Source organism: Falco punctatus, assembly GCF_963210335.1.
Source record: "Falco punctatus genome assembly, chromosome: 1".
Classification (NCBI taxonomy): Eukaryota; Metazoa; Chordata; class Aves; order Falconiformes; family Falconidae; genus Falco; species Falco punctatus.
In genome coordinates, this window is record NC_137580.1 from 55,912,277 (window position 1) to 55,929,435 (window position 17,159).

The window sequence follows — 17,159 nt, forward strand, 5'->3', positions numbered from 1 at the left end:
GCCCCTTACTTACTTTGTATTTAGTTCTCTGAAGTGAACATGTCAGAAAAAAATAAACCAGTGTCCCTTTCTCACAACTACTGTAGAACTGTTTTGCTAGGCACATACATGGGATGCTGTTGTTCAGCATCGTATAAGGGTTCACCTAGTGTGTCTGGGCTGGCATCCTCCTGCTGTTCCAGGAGGGTTATTTGGATGTCCTACAGGGTGTGTCTAATGTCAGCCAGGCTTATGCGAATGCATAAATCTAGGTAACCAAATTCAACCCTCAGTTGTCTAAATGAGCATGCTTGTTTGCTCCGTTGTTCTTTTTAACTAGTGGCCTTTTGGCTTAACTGCTTGGAGTATAAAATAATCTTTTGTCATAATATAGCTAGCCTTTCTGACTTTTAAGCCCTTCAGTTTAGTGTTGCTGAAATATACTGTAGTTGCATTTAAGCTTACCAAAATATTTTTCCTTTTCATAGTATGGTGGAGACATTACAAGAAGAATGAAGCTTTTAAAGAGGCAAGCAGAAGGGAAGAAGTTGATGAGGAAAATTGGCAATGTGGAAGTACCAAGAGATGCCTTTATACGTGTTTTGAAGAGACAAACTGACAAATAGAGATCAGTGGCATGCAGCTGATAATTCTCTCAACTTTTTGTAATAAGGAGCTAATGTAGAATTTATCACTGTGAGAAGGAATATATCTAATTTATACCACTTAAAGTCAAATATATGTGGGGACATAAATTGAAAAGACTATGTACTTAAAATATACAGATACTTGTAGATTATTATGAAATTAATTAGACTTGACAATGCCAATTCTAATTGTATTGTTTTTCATTGTATTTCATTGTTTTCTAACATTTTTCTAACACTTAAAATGTAACATAATTAGGTTTTGTTTAGCATTGCAAGTCTGTATGAGAGAACAGGAACCATGTGGCAGTTCATAAAAGTAATTGAAAATATGTATAGTCAAACAATGCTGGTTTTGTTTGGCTTTTTGGTTTGTTTTACCTAAAAGTTTGTGGCCACAAAAATATCAAGCTATTTCCTGTTTTACTTCCTCAAATTGCAGTTGTTAGGAAATCATGAAGATGCTGGGAATTTTAATATATTACAACACAAGATACATAACTGCTGTACTCAATAAGACTGTTCAAGCCTTAAAGAGTTCCTTTGGAATGAAAGTTTGGTTACAGACTCACAGAATGGTCAGGGCCTATGGAGATCATCTAGTCCAACCCCCTGCTAAAGCAGGGTCACCTACAGCAGGCTGGGCAGTATCCCACCCAGGTGGGTTTTGAATGTCTCCAGAGAAGGAGACTCCACACCCTCCCTGGGCAGCCTGTGCCAGTGCTCTGCCACCCTCAAGGTAAAGTTTCTTCCTCCTATTCAGATGGAACTTCTTGTGTCTCAGTTCGTGCCCACTGCCCCTTGTCCTGTTGCTTGGCATTACAGAAGAGCCTGGCCCTGTCCTCCTGACACTTGCCCTTAAGTTACTTGTAGACATTGATCCTCCATGCAGGATCCTGAACTCTGCCATCCTGCGGTCACTGCAGCCAAGGCTACATCCCACATGGGTCCTTTGTGAGTACAAGGTCTATGAGCACACCTCACCTCATCAGCTCCTGCACGATCAGTGCTCTGCAGGAACATCCTGGACTCTGAGCCTAGCTGGATTGTCTTTCCAGCAGGTAGCAGGGTGGCTGAAGGCCCCTGTGAGAACCATGTCCTGCAATCATGAAGCCACCTCCCATTGTCTGTAAAAGGCCTCATGGACCTCCTCTTCCTGATCAGGTGGCCTGGAGCAAACACCTGCAACAGTGTCCCCCATGTGAGCAAGCCCCTTAATCTTTACCTGTAAGTTCTTGACTCATTCAGCATCCACCCCGGCAGAGCTCACTACATTGCAGTTGCTCCCTCACATAAAGAGCAACTCCACTGCCTCTCCTTGCTGGCCTGTCTTTCTACACAGCCTTCTGCGAGAGCATCCCAGTCACGGGAGCAATCCCACCATGGCTCTGTAACTGCAACGAGATCATGGCCCTGCCACCACACACAGCTCTCATTCCTCCTCTTAGAACACATCCTGGTGTACTTGTTGAACATCTGTATTGTTCACATACTAAAGTCTGATCACCAAGCTCACAATTTGAAAGCTGTAGTTAAGCATGCTTAATATAACCTGTTGCTTTTTGAAATATAAACAAAGCAATCATAAACACAAGTTAATAACCATGCTCTATACTGCATTAACAACTGCTTGCCCCCCCTCCTTCACAAACTTTTAAGCTGCTTTTATTATTTGGGGACTAATCTGGGTCTTCACAAATCTTCATTTCTTGTTACTAAATATATTTATTTTGGAGAACTGATTGCTACTAATACCTACTGAAGTACCAACCCCAGAAAAGGCTGCTTTTAAATTTAGGATTGTGACTACAATCTGAGATTGATTAATCACAAGGTGGTTCTTTTATTACAGCCTGAGTACAAGGATGAATTGGGAAAAATCCTTGGAGGGATGGAATTGAACTGGACCCCTTCAGACATCCCCTTCAACTACACTGCTCTCAAAGGCTACAGAAGGAGGGGGGAATTCTGATACTTTAATGGCTAGCTAGTTTGTTGTTGTTTGGGTTTTTTATTTGAAGCTGTTTCAAGTATACTGAAAAACCAAAGATCTGTGCGCAAACAAGTTATCCCACATCTCTAATAGATGTAAGTAAGTTGCTGCTACTACTGATGCTGAAGAAAGGACATGCAAATAAAGGCTCTCTATCATTAACATAATTATTATTCCTCCCCTAAAAAAAGCTAGCAGGAATGCTATCTTAAAAGATATCTTTTGAAAGCAAGGACTTTAAGAGAACTGGTTAGTACTCTTAAAGTAAATGAAGTATTAGTTTTAGAATCGGGTCATTTTGTGTCAATCTGGTCACATATTCCCCCTTCCCCGCCTTTGAAGCATACTTCAAAATCTTACTGAGAAAAAGGGGAATAAAACACTAAAGTAGATGTGCCAGGCTACATTAGGATTTACTCACTTACCCAAGGACCAATAACCTAAGACTTAGTGAATTTGAAAATGTTTGAAAATACTGCAGGGTAACAGGTAGAACAATTTACAGGGCTGACTTATAGCTAACAAGTTTGGGAGGTACCATCAATAAAGAACTGGTATTTACTAAGAAAGTAATTGGAAGCATCTAAGGATTGAAATGATAGAAACAGTGCAGCAGTATTAAAAAAAAATATGAAGTCATGAATTTACAGGGTCTAGAGTAGAAGTCTTCCTCCCATAGAATTCATAACTTAGAAAAAGTTTAACAGAAACAAACTGGAGAACTACTGGAAACTTCACAAAAAGAGGCAGGAAGCCTTAGACCCACTCAGACAAGCATGGGTACTGCTGTACCAGTACTTAAAAACAGGCCTGTGTTTCACAGAAGTTTCAGTAGTTGTGAAGGGAAAAGAGGTACCAATACTGTGGCCTCACAATGTTTTAAGATAACACCAAAAAGGGCTCTAGTTGGTAAGGCTGCCAAGGCAGATGACTGAAAGGTACTCTGGAATAAAAACAAAAATAAGGAGTTGCAAGGAAGAAAAAGCTTTTTAAGTAGAAAGATATAAAAGCCATGCATTTCCACTCATGCCTGAACCTGAATTCTAGTGTCCTCAACAGAATTTCAAATATAAAGTCTTTACTTAGCTGTAAACGCCAAGAATGGCAAGCCTAACAATGCAAATCGTGGGTTATATGCTACATGTAACAGCTTTCTCCTGAAGCACAGTTAAAACTTTTCCCCCCAGTATTGCATTATACTTAATTACAAGCGTGAAGGTTGAACCTTAACCTGAAAGCCTATTTTAAACCTGCGCTTGTTCAATCTACTCTTAGGAACTGAAACACTAGCCCTGGCTTCCTACACTGCTCTAAGGCAGACTCTTTCATCCTTTTCGAATTTCATAGAATCATAGAACAGTCCAGGTTTGAAAGGGACCTTGAAAAACCACCTGGTCCAACCCTTTCTGGGAGAGGTGACCTAGATAATCTTATCTAGCAACCTGCCCAATCGCATCTTGAAAAACCTCCAGCAGCAAGGGGGGACTCTTCCACATCCCTGGGAAGGTAATGTGATCTGCAAGAAGGGTTACCTACCACTCATATGGGTAAAAAAAAAAAAGTTTGCTTTATTGCACTTTCTCCCAGTGAGTATTTTACACAAGGGCATGCTCCCCATGCCGCCTCCCCACCCCCCCAAAAAAAAAGTATTAATCAAACTTAACTTCCTCTTTAGGTGGAAGAAGGCACAAAATTCCTAACCCCTCCATGAAACCCTGAAGTAATTATTCTTGTCAGAATTTATAGTAGAAACAAAACAATTTTGAAATTGTAGATAGATGAAGTTTTACTTATATTCAAAGTAGGAAATAACATTCCTTATAACAGCTCAATGTTTATAATGATACAATGAGAGGTAACTATTGCAAAGTGATTAACAGTTGACTTTAAATGCTTATATATTAAACCTGCAGACATATTCCTGTAAATTAACATTATTTCAGGCATTTAATAGTAAAATCAATAGTATGATTAAATAGGTACCTCCAGAAAGGAACATCTAAATTTTTTCTTATGTATAAAGCTCCAATTACCAAAAATATAAAAATCCTAAAGTAATTCGAAATACATGAGAGGAAAAAGTGCTATGGCAGAAGTTTAATATTTTTATCTGTGAAGTTACAACTCTCAAGAATTTGGTGCATTTTTAGGCACTGTTTTTATATTTTTATTTGCCTGAATTGTACAGCAGGACTTGAGATGCCCAAAAACTGTTTTAAGATAAATTTAAGGCAACCAAGTGCAAAAGCTCAGTGTACATTAGATATATGTAAACAGAACATTTCATAGTAGAAATTTTACAACTATTACAAGTCCATAGTATTGACAAAGGCCAAAACCATTCTGCCTAGAGACAAACGCAAAAGGTAGTTACACTAATCAAGCCAAAAGTTACAAATTCCTGGAAATAAAATATCATCTTCTCTAACACAAGGCAGATGCGTTACATTGCTGTGCTAGAATAAGTGCTCTGCTTCCCCCCTCCCCCCTGCCCATAACATGCAGTCTCCCCCAGGTTTGTTCTATTCTATTCCATTTAGTTATGTACCACCAGCCTACAACAGAGCTCCAAATCTTAAAGCAAAATGCACAACAGATACGGAATGTTAATGTACAGATATTGGACCTTTTAAAAAAATACAGTACCTAGGATTCCCCATTTTAAACAGTTTTCAGCATATTGCATAGCAGTGAACTCATCTGCTACCTAAAACTGTTGCTGTTGACCCACATGGAGTTCCTCTTGAATTCTTCTTTCAGTTTTCTTTCATACTGTACAGTGGGTCCACAAGCTTATTGTGCACATGCATTAAACCTTGGGGGGAAAGCAACAATGCCAGCTTTACATTAGTTATACTTTTTCAACATGTCCCTTCTATCCACATTTTTACTTGGAGTTTGCTTCAAAGTATACATCTTAAATAGTTCCCTAAAGAAAACAACAATGGCTATTTAAAAGGAGTTTAAAATCAGAAGTTAAAGACAGCATATATTCCTGTATCACTTATACTAACAACATCTTCAGCATAAAGTGAACAGGGATGAGACAGTTGTCTGGTAACAGACCTGTTAAAAAGTAGATCTGGAATACTTCCAGGTGACTTCAATACATGAGATCCACCCATCTTTCTTTTGTAATAAAAACTGCATAACAACATAAAAATTCCCCTCATACCACAACTTGTCATAAAAGTCAGTTTGAATTCCAGTGTTCTAGCATTGCAGTATTACCTTCTAATTAGTAATATACCTTCTGGTCCTAGACAGGAAAACAAACTAAAAGTACCCGGACTGTTAATACAGATTCAGAACTTCAGTAGTGCAGCCGTTTTCTAGTCTAGCCAGGCTTTTTTTTGGTCCTATACAAGTCATCCATAGCTGTGGTTAGGGGAGCATTTGTCTTCCTATTCAGGTATTTTAATTTTGGAAAGTGCTGAAGAGAAGAGCAATAAAAAAAGTGCTCCTTTCTTTACTGTGTTACGACTTAGTAAAAATGTTACCTACATCTAGTTGGTATGACATTCAGTCACAGATATGTTTTTAAACCTCATTTCACCTTAAGGACTAATATCTGCAAAGTAAAAGACCATTTTAGCACCAAACTAAAGATTAACTTCTAAAATTACAAGTTTACGTGATGTGCAACATTAAAACAAAAAAAACCAAACAAAAAACCATGAAAGAACTCCAACAGTAGTGCATATTTTAGTGATGACCTATGGCAAAGAATATTTAAATACCTTTGCTACATGATGCATCTGGTGGCAAACTTATTATCACTGCAGCAACATGAGACTTGAACAACCTTACAATCTTGGGTCATTTACTGTAGGTGACCACAACAAAAGGAGTCTTATGCAGCATCTATTTCTAATCAACGTGTGATTATTTATCCTAAAATCCAGATGTTACTGTTTCCTTCTCCACTTAATCACACATTCAGGCAACACTCCTATAACCATCCCAAGAACCCAGCTCAATTGGTCTCTCTAGCTAATGACTTCGCTTCAAATATTTGTGCAAAAACCCCAAACATTAGAAGGCAACATAAGAAAACAGTTTCTTAGATTTCGTGAAGGGTAACTATTGGATTGATGTACATGGTCATGTCTAGTATTTTTCAGGAGTTTAGCAGTGACAAAATATTAAGTATACATTTGGTACAAAAGCCATTTGTACTGAAAGAGTTAACAGCTGCACACACTACTCAAACTAGAACCATGTTTTGAACTTTAAAGCATTTCACTTCCTGCTAGTGTTTTTCTCTTCTAAAAAAAGGAAATGGAGATAATTACCCACTTCCTAGATGCATGAGAAATGTTTAAAGTATTGCTGCTGTCAATATATTTAAATCCTGTTAGTGAATGATTCCGGAAAAAGTTATAAAGAAAAGGGTTTTATAAAAAACGTATGCACCAGAGTCCTTACTTGATAGATGCCAAAATTATTTCAAAGGAAAGTCTCACTGTGTATTCAAGTATGCTTTGAATAAACAGATTTCTGCATACAGTTAAGAGCAGCATGCACAAATACAGAAAAAGCTATACTGAACTGACTTATCTGCAGTAGTTAGTAAATTCAAAGTTCACTTTCTGCTTCATTCTGCAAGGAAGTTACCTTTCCCTTTTCCAGCAAGAACACTGAAGTACACTTGGCAATTCTAGCTTCTAACCAGCCAGTTTTCAGAAAGTTTAGAAATAAAGTGGAGTAAGAGTTATTCTAGTTACCAGCCAATGTGGTACTTTGTTATGAAAAAAATGTCAAGTTTCAAATAGTAACTTGAGGATTTTTTTTTTTTTAAGTAGTGAAAAATCACAGTAAATAGCTACCGTAATTAGCAGTATTAAGAACTACCCAGCTTCCTAATAAGTCTAACTAAGATCAAGACTCAAAAATAATTCCAGGTTTGACCCACATTGATTCCTCTTCCATCTTAAAAGGGGAAAATCTCACTGATAATAAAGCAAGTTTAAAGTAAACAATCTTTAAGAATTCTATTGCTCTGTATTACAGGGTAATCAAAGACATTGTGATAAAAGCACACATTCATATAATGTAGCCCTTGACTTTTTAAAGCAATGTTCAGTTTCATTCATACCTACTAATTCTCTATCAGATTTATATATACAAAAGCTTTGCTTGGGAAAGCTATGAAACACAAGATAATGTTTAAAGTTTATCCGAGCACTTAAAGAAGTTTATCTTTGAAAACAACACAAAGTACTACCTAGCAGTGTGATACAGGTAAAGACTAACACACCCCACACCTCATACATAGGGGAGGACAGCATACTGGAAAACCCCAAAATTAACAAGCTGGCCACAAGTGATATCAGGATAAAAAAAACAAAACAAAAACACATTAATACCAGAGCTGCAATCTAATATATGGACATTGGTGATATAATGCTCTAAAAAAATAATTTCATAAGATACAGTCTTGATCTCAGATGCCTCAACTACTACAGGTATCCATGCTAGTAAGAAAGAAGACTGACATACACAATTGCATTTGCTGTGCTAATATAGTTAGGAAAAAGCTTTTCTCGGCAGTCTCAGTGAAACAGAATTCACATCTAGGAAGTCTCAATGACTACCAAAAATCTCAAGTTTCCCTCATTATACTTACTACAAATATGAAAAGGTCAGTAAAAGGGTGCAGCGTATCCAGTCAGTATAGATTGTTATGTTAATTGCACTGCATGAAAAAACATCTTCAAGTGGCTTCAAAGTCTGTTATCACACATTTCAAGTTTACTAGATAACACGTTACAGTACGTAGCAAAAGCAGCATAAAAAATACCAGGATTAATAAATACACAAGTTTTCTTTAAGTGAAACTTTCCAGTATATTTAAGACCAGTATTCTGGAACACGAGACTGCTGCTGTTCTACATACTGAATATTACTAAACTATCATTTTAAAATTGGAAGCAATGGAAATATTTTTCCAAAGTAAATTTTTCAGGAATGTAAGTAATACAAGAAATAAGTTAACATTTAGCATTTTGAATATATAGCATTATACACTAGCTAAAGTGTTGGAAGGCTCAGATTTAAGTCAATTTAATATTTTTTTTTTAAGTACATGTAACCTCTGGTTCAGTGCTCACCTTTAAAGTACTTCACAGTTTTAACTCTTAGTTCTAAAGTAGCATCTTCATCACACACGAAGATAGTACGAGGGTGTTGCTGGAAAGCAGAAACTGTCCACATGTGATTAACTCCTTCTTCAATTGCTTTGTACAATGCAAAAGCCTTATGTGCACCTGTTATAAGAATCATCACCTGCAAAACAAAGGTTTGTTTACTTTTAACCCCAGTATCAATACCCACTAGTCTTGAAAACAGATGCATGCAACTAAAACTAAATGAGTTCTTACTTCTCTAGCATCCATCACTGTACCCACACCAACTGTAAGCGCCATAGTTGGTACTTTAGATAAGTCTCCATCAAAGTATTTAGCATTTGCCAAAATGGTGTCCATTGCTAAAGTCTTTAATCTTGTTCTTGAAGACAAACTTGATCCGGGTTCATTGAATGCAATGTGGCCATCTGGACCAATGCCTTTTCAAAGTTAAAAAAAAGTAAATCATTCCACACCTGCGAGTCAACAAATATCCTTAAACATTGTAAATTCATAAAAAATTTTAGGACTCATTCTTTCCTTTTGGTTCCCCATTTCCAATAAAAAACATTCAAAACATACTTGAAATTAAGTTATTAGAAACTTGGACACCAACTTTGTTTTGGTATTCATACTGATTGTTAGTCACAGAACTTTCTTATACCATCTTTGAAAAAAATGGGTTTAGCTACATTATGAAAATAATGATTAAAGTCAGTATACTTGAATCATAACTAACCACAGAGCATTTCCTCATACCTCCAACAAACAGATCAATTCCCCCTGCTTCTTCAATTTTCTTTTCAAATGCATCGCATTCTGCCTGTAAGTCTGGAGCATTCCCATCAAGGATATGAGCATTATTTGGATCTATGTCAATATGTTTAAAGAAGTTATTCCACATATAGGAATGATAACTCTCTGGATGATTTCTGGGAAGTCCTGAAATAATTTAGAGTGAAATTAACATATTGCAAGATTTAACCAAGCAGCCTTAATTCTACTCTGTGTGTAACCAACGTAGGGCATGCAAGGCAAATCAGTCAGATAAAGCACTATTTGAAATTATATTGAGAAGAAATATTTCCTGCTGGCATGCACAGGGTAATTGGTTTACATTCCTTTCAGATAACATTTATCAGTGATAAATGTAAAGTCCTCAGAAGAAATGAAGTCACAAATATTACATAACATACTGTCTACAGAATTATTTGGAAGCACTTAATTTAGCCCAGGATCCACCTGTTTCTTATTTGCATTTTTGTGGATAAAGGAATAGAGAATAATGCCGTCATCTTATGACAGAAGTCTAACAGAGATACAAAGATACTATACTGACATCGTGCTTTGACAAAGTATTTAATAGTTTTAAAAAAGGAAAAAATTAGCACCTTACCTACATATTCATCCATGTTAAAAGTCTTCACATATTTGAAAGAAAGATCTCCATTCTTGTGATATTCTATCAGCTTTTTGTAGCATCCCAGTGGCGTACTCCCTGTTAAATAAAGTTTTTCTACTGTTCTATGTATCCACACAGTTTATTTAAGTGTCTTTATAGTCGGATTTTGCCACAAAGCTTTTCAACATAAAATAAACCTATTATTTCTCATTTAGTTTGAGAAGCTGAGAAATACTATCACAACTTTTTACACAAATTAAATTCGTATTTTAAAAGAAATATATTGGGAGCATTACCAAAAGTGTATTTATGTTCTTTTAAGTACTGTATCTGTTAGCAACAATACAAACATAGTTCTATATTTAAATATGTCAGTTATATAGGCTTTGAATGAAACTTGCCTGTTGGTAGACCAAGCGTGAAATATCTTCCTTGGCTTGGCTTGAATTGGATAATACGATTACAGATGTATTTTGCTGCCCATTCACTAGCCTGATCATAATCTTCAAGAATTACCAGCCTCATTACGACAGTGAGGATCTCGTATAATAAAACAGACTTAAACCTGGAAAAAATGTCAAAAGTTTAAAACTAAACACCACATGAATAGCTGCAAAGCTCAGATTACAGAAAAGACAAAAAAATGACCTTTTATACTGATGACTTATAGTGCTATATAAAGGAAGTTTACTTGCATAAGCATATTGTACTCTTGCAGTCTTAGCTCAAGACGGACTACTAGACAGTGAAAAGAAAAGCTACAGAATCCAAGTGGATAGATTACTGCCAAAATACTAAGTGTCACAAACTAACATGTAGGAAAAAGCTAAAACGAGAACAAGTCACTCTGAACTTCAGTCATTTAATTAGTTGCTACTCTTAGAAAAGAGGAAATACTCTGCCTGAAATGAAAGTAAACAGATAAATAAACATTAACCCCTTTTTCTTGTGACTAGCTGAACATCTAACATTTCAAAAACAAGGCCCAGAATAACCCTATGTATCTATATGCAAAATGCATAACTGGAAGTAAACAATTAAAAGTCCTTTCACTCCCATTCTAGCTCCGTAACAATGCTTCAGTAAACTTACTAATCTGCAAAAAAAAAAAAAGTTAAAGTGTATTACAGATACTTGAAATCTTTACAATTTACAGGAAAAATATCTATGAGGTCACTTTTTTCCCCCAACATAACTTTAAACAGAAGTCAGTCATTCTTTATAGGCTCTGATTTTGAGTACAACTACATCAGCTATTAAGATGGATATCTAGAAAACAAGCTTGACTGTAAAAAGTACATAAGCATCTCTTGCATTTAAGCAAAATTTTTCCGTGAGTTCCTGCTCAAAGTCAGGTAATTATCAGGAAGGCTGAGGTTCTTTAGCCAGTTTGCAATGTATTGCTCCTCTCTTTCCAGGTCCGAGTGCAGGAGGCATTAGCCAGAGAACACCACAGCTGTCAGAAGCCTCAGGTTAACTAGGCGCCAAACCACGAGCACATGCTACTTTTAGCTGACCCAAAGCGAGGGCCAGGTTTAGAAATACGAATTGCGCTACAGCAGCGTTGCGGGGTAACCCCTGCGCGCCCACCGCCCCCTCCCCCGGGCAGCCGGGCCCTGCCAAGCCGAACCGGCTCTTACAGAGAAAGCGCTACCCGGCAGCTACCGGCAAACACGTTTCCTCAAGGAGGAAAACCGGGACGCCAGAAAGAGACCCCGCGGCTTCAGGGCGGCCTTGTAAAGCTTTAACCATTTTACCCCGAAAACACAGTGATGGTCTCCGAGAGGAGCAACCGGCCAACGGCACCAGCACGACCTCGGTTGTTTCGGCTGAGGGCACTTTTTTGGGGGGCGGCGAATCTGCGCTGCTAGAAGAGACCCCCTGCGGCCCGCCGCGCTCCCTGCCACGGCCTGCCACGGCCTCCCCCTGCCCGCCCGCCCACCGCCCGGGGCTGCAGCCCCCGCGGCCAGCAGCGCTGCCCAGCCCCGCCCCACCAGGGGGCACGGCCCCGCCCGGCCCCGCTCACCCTCGGGGGATCCCGCAGCGAGCGCAAGCGGCGCGGGGCCGGCACCCAGCGGCACAGGAGGGCGGCCGGGACCCGCCGCAGCACTCGCCCCTCCGCCTCCGGCCGGGCCTCGCGCGTAAACCGGAAGCGCCCGGCGGCGGCCGGAAAGAGCCGCGCGGGTGGGCGGTGCCGCGCGTGCGCGGGGCGGCGGCCTGGTAAGGCGGGAGTTTGGGATGCGGCGGGGTCGGGTTGTCCCGTCTCTCCTGGTGTGGATTGTAGGGGTGGGGTATGAGCAGAGGAGGTCTCTGCCCTCGGAGGAGGGCCAGGCCGCTGCTGCTGCTGCTGCTGGGTTGGGGAGGGTAGGGACGGACGGCTGCGACAGTACTAACGTGCTCCGCTGACTAGAGCGGGGCCTTTGCACGAGGCCTTCTCTTGCAGCCCCTGTTTTGTGAAGCAGGTGGCACACTAAGGTCTTAATGAGAAAAGTGCCTCTTTAACCTAAGGATTTGCTTAAACCAGTTACAAAAGAGGTTGTTCATAGTTACTACAAAAATAACAGCTAAAGCATCAACTTGCTTTTCTTTTTGCTTTAAAAGTAGTGAAGTAATTTTATAGACATAGCTAAACTATAATCTAAACAGCTATGGTGTGGTAGGTCCTGCTAGTTGGGAAAGGACTAAGTCTTAAAGGGGGCTTCTTCAGAACTTGGTAAGGAAACTGGGGAGGGTGGGGAATGTAAAAGAGCAAACTATATCATTCTGAATACATGTGTAAGCTCATGCTGCAGGCTTCACCAAGGCTTTACTACACTAGAAGACCAGAATAAATCTGTTTACTAGGCAGGAGCATAGCTGGCTGAGGACAAATCTCATGACTGAAGGCTAAAGGGAAGACAGCTAATAAAGTGGTAAAAAAAAATACCTGGAGTCGTACATGAACATAATTATATGCTCTCTGGTAACTTGACTAGAACTACTGCAAGGTAGTTTAGAAAGACTGTGTAACGCTTTGCCAAGGGCATGAAGGGTGCATCTGCAAACTTGTGAGGAAAAATACCTTACTGGAGTCCCTGGGCTTAGCAGGCAACCAATAAAAATACCCTTTGTTTCAAAATCTGCCCTTTACTTGAATGTAGCTTTCTAATATTAGCAACTTGATTTAGCTCATGCCTGTTCTTCCAATAAGGTGTTTATCTTAGAAATTTGACCAGGTCCTAAAGACTATTGGGTTTTCTTGCACCATTTCTTAAGTCATGCTCTGAATCTCTGCTGCTCTCCTTGTTTCAGAGCATGTTTGCAGTGGAGGTTGTGATTTTCAGCTACCATGTAACAATATAAGTTTTGCCCCTAGACTTCCATTCCGGTTATGGACCATGTTAACACTTCAGTGGTAAACCACTTCTGCATATAGCAGACTAGTTAACACATTTCTTTGGTCTTACTACATACCTATGTACCTACAGGCCTGAAATCACCCCCAGAATTGTAGGGCTGATCCTTCCCTTCCCTTGGTGAGCCTTGTTCTCTAAAATGTAAGCTCAGTGTAAGAGATTACTTAATCATTTTCTCATGGTCAGGTATCCATCTGTGTTTCATCATCAGCTCCTTGCAATCCTGCTTGGATTGTCTATTCACTTTCTTTGCAACCTTAATGTTGCCAGCTTTTATGTGGCACTTGCTTTACAGTGCCCCTGAAGGTAGCAACAACAGGCTTCTCTACCTCCCAAAAATTTTACTAGCCACCTTGATCTCAAGATGGTCAAATTTTTCTGAGGATTTTTGCAGAAGAATGGCTGCAGAAGCATGGCCTTAGGATCTCTGAAGATCTGCACAATCCAGGCCTGGTATTAGAATAGGCCTGTAATCAGAATTGTACTGAAGTTGCTGTGCTGAAGATAACAAGAAAGGTAGCCTTGAGCTATTCTTGAATCCTGAGACTGAGTAATTATGTTGTGCCAACAGGCCGTGGCTGTAACAGGATACAGCTGCTGGGAAAGCAGGTGCAGGGCCAAGAAAGATAGGGAGCGGTATGGGAATATAGGGAGTAACAAACTAAAAGGCTGAAGCATAGCAACACAATTAGCTACATGGATAGAATGTTTATTTTAGTCATGATAATTAGGGGTGTGAGAACCACGCGTGTTCAGAGACTACTAACCAATTATATTTCTGCTTTACGAATATGCATGTGTATCGGTTCTATATAAGTAGTGTTAGAAACTAATAAAGTTGAGCAAGATGCATAACTCATATTGAGCATCTTCTTGACTCTGGCAAACCCTTCTTCCAACAGATTTTTACTGTGATGTATACTTGCTACCTGCTGCCTTGATGACGTGGGAGTGGAGCATGCCAGAATGGATGGTACAGCAAGATTAGCTGTTTGCATTATCTCCTCTTCCCTTGGCAAAACAGCGTTGCTCAACTTTTAGGCTTCCCTTCTCAGATCCTGTTCCTTCCTCTGCCCTGTAGGTATGACGCTACCATATATTCCCTATCCTACCATAGTTGATCGGCTTTGCTCATCACTCTGCATGTGAAGTTATTATAATGAGATCTTTCATGCAAGTTCTGTTGGTTTCCAAAACCTTAACATATGCTTTATTCATCACTAATGAAAAACTCCTAAAATTCAGATAGTAGGCTCCCCCACATTTCAGATTCTCCAGGAGGTCAAAGAATATGCTATGCACTGTTCTATGCTCAATGGAACTTGTTGCACTTTTCCCTGCTGCCTCAATTCTGAACAACCTTTTGTGTCTGTTGCCTTTTAGCAAACTTGTTGATATTAACAACTGCTTCTATTAGACACACTCTCAGACAAATTCCCTGTCTTTTGTGGGCATATTCATTTCTGCCTCTTGTTAGTATGCTAATGCCTAGGGTATGATTTTTCCAAAGTAATTCTTTGAATTTTGCTTTCTAATTATTATTTATTTATTTATTATTAATTTGCATCTAATAGCAGATGCAAAATGCTCTATATGCACTGATCGTTGTTGCTAGCAATTAGGCCACATTCCTAATTCCTTATTAGGTTTCATTGAGTAGCATGACTAGAAATTTCTTAAAATCTCACAGTCATAGTATTTTAAACCCCAGGGTCCTTCTGTTGCTTTTGGAAACAGTCTTTCTGTGATATTTTTTTTTTTATTTTCTTTCTTAATGGCCTCTTCTGTTAAGTATTATAATGTTCATTTATTCTAGTCATGGTGATTGGATTTTTATATATCTGTTATGATAGGGGGGCTTTTAAGCTGCTTCTTTTAAACCTGTGTTTAAGTGACTATGAATTTAAACTGGATGTACTTCAGCAGTAACCAAATGGCATTGAGTTTTACCTAAGGAGGGCCACCTGAACTTTGGCTGAATCCACTCTTTTATCAAGGTAGCTATTCCTTCAGATTCCCTCTTTTTTTAATTTGAAAAACAAAGCATCCTGGCCAAAGTTGGGACCTATGAAGAAAAATTACTCAACTGGACATGCAGAACATGCACAGTTGACATGCAGGAAAGACTCTGAGAAAAAGCCAAAAAAGTTGCAATGAAGATATTTGCCAGGGCATTAAACATAGAGGTTGAAAAAATAATTGATGAACAGACTTAGCAAAAAAAAATTAAACCAAAGCCCAAACAAACAAAAAAAGAACCCTACCTCTCATCACCTTGCTGAATTAAACTCTTGTATCGGTTCTAGCTGAGGTGTGTTTAGTTTTCCCCACGGCAGCCCTCGCAGTGCTGTGCTCTGTGTTGGCAGCCAGAAGGGTGCTGGTAACACACAGTGGTTTGGCTACCGCTGAGCCGTGCTCCACAGCACCAAGGCTGGCTCTCCAGCATCCCCCCTCACCAGTGGGCTGGGGGTGGGCAAGATCTTGTGGGGGGACATAGCCAGGACACCTGATCCAAACTGACAAAAGGGATATTCCACACCATGTAATGTCTGCTCAGCAATAAAAGCTAAGAGAAGGAAGAAGCAGGGGGCATTCCTTATTATGACATTTGTCTCCCCGAGCAACTGCTACGTGTACTGAAGTCCTGCTTCTCAGGAAGTAGCTGAATATTGCTTGCTGATGGGAAGTAGAAAATAACTTCTTTTGTTCTCCTTTGCTACCACACACGGCCTTTGCTCTTGCTTTATTAAACTGCCTTTATCTAGGAAGGCTTTTTCCATTTTTTTTTCTCACCCGCCCTGTTCTGCTGAGGAGGGGAGAGATAGAGCAGCTTGGTGGGCTCCTGGCATCCAGCCACGGTCAACACAGCTCTGCTGTGTAACAGGTGTGCAAATCAAGAATAAGGATAGAAAATAACATAGAAGCTGAAACCTTGCAGAATGTGATAACTGTAAGGAGAGAAGGAGGAAAAACGCAGTGGAGTTGTTTTGGGGTTTTGTTTTGTTTTGTTTTTTTAATTTTCAGAGCTCTGAAAGAATGTGAAGACAGTGGTAGTTACTCCTGGTACTCTGTTTAATGCCACAGGGTCAATAGCCTTCTGTTTTCCTGGGACTAAAGCATATGGAATTTCTGGTTAACTTCATTTGTCTTCTGGGCATAAGCCTGAGGGGGCTGAATCTACTTGGCAGCTTTGCTTACTGCTCACAATGAAACAGAACAAGGTCTTAAAAAGATGGGTCAGGATGCGTTTGGTACAGTGCTTTGGTTGATGCTCTGTTTGTGTTGAGAAAGGAATGTACTCTGAATAATTAGAAAAGAGAAGGTGGGCACCTGAAGGACAGAAGGAGACCATCAAGTCAGGAAATCATTGAACAAAGAAAATTGAAAGGTCTATTCCACCTAGATCCCACCTATTATGAACGGAATGATTTGGTGTCAAAATCAAATGAATATGTATGTAAAAACGTTGTGTAACCTCTAAGGAAAACTGTATAAAATACCTAATTTTTCACTGAAAACTTCGGAACCAGTTTGTCCGGTGCAAATTGGCTAGCTCCCCAAATTTGCACAAAATAAATACCTTTGCTGCTTAAAGACAAAATTAATCTCTGAGTA

At 39.4% G+C, this 17,159-nt stretch overlaps 2 protein-coding genes across 4 annotated transcripts in view; one reads left to right on the top strand and one right to left on the bottom strand.

Annotated features, from left to right (window-relative positions):
• GUF1 (GTP binding elongation factor GUF1) overlaps nt 1-5,117 on the top strand; it is a 30,031-nt gene extending 24,914 nt beyond the window's left edge. For all 3 annotated transcript variants that reach the window (XM_080403985.1, XM_080403986.1, XM_080403987.1), the window contains one exon: nt 468-5,117. In XM_080403985.1, coding sequence (XP_080260111.1) covers nt 468-605 — 138 coding nt within the window. In that variant the 3' untranslated portion in view covers nt 606-5,117. The remainder of the gene's footprint in view (nt 1-467) is intronic.
• Nucleotides 4,388-12,326, bottom strand: GNPDA2 (glucosamine-6-phosphate deaminase 2). The gene is made up of 7 exons (XM_080404568.1): nt 12,176-12,326; nt 10,547-10,714; nt 10,144-10,241; nt 9,507-9,689; nt 9,003-9,187; nt 8,733-8,907; nt 4,388-5,434 (listed from the first exon to the last, which is right to left on the bottom strand). The coding sequence occupies exons 2-7, from the start codon at nt 10,672-10,674 to the stop codon at nt 5,376-5,378; spliced, it is 828 nt and encodes a 275-aa protein (XP_080260694.1). The 5' UTR covers nt 10,675-10,714; nt 12,176-12,326; the 3' UTR covers nt 4,388-5,375.
• Nucleotides 12,327-17,159: the final 4,833 nt, after the last annotated feature.

Bases quoted from the DNA above. Each gene is read 5' to 3' on its own strand.
- GNPDA2 (XM_080404568.1), bottom strand. From the start codon at position 10,674: ATGAGGCTGGTAATTCTTGAAGATTATGATCAGGCTAGTGAATGGGCA. The intron at 9,188-9,506 runs GTATGAGGAAAT...AACTTTGAAAAG, and splicing joins AATTGATCTGTTTGTTGGAG to GCATTGGTCCAGATGGCCAC. The intron at 8,908-9,002 runs GTAAGAACTCAT...TTTGTTTTGCAG, and splicing joins CAGTGATGGATGCTAGAGAA to GTGATGATTCTTATAACAGG.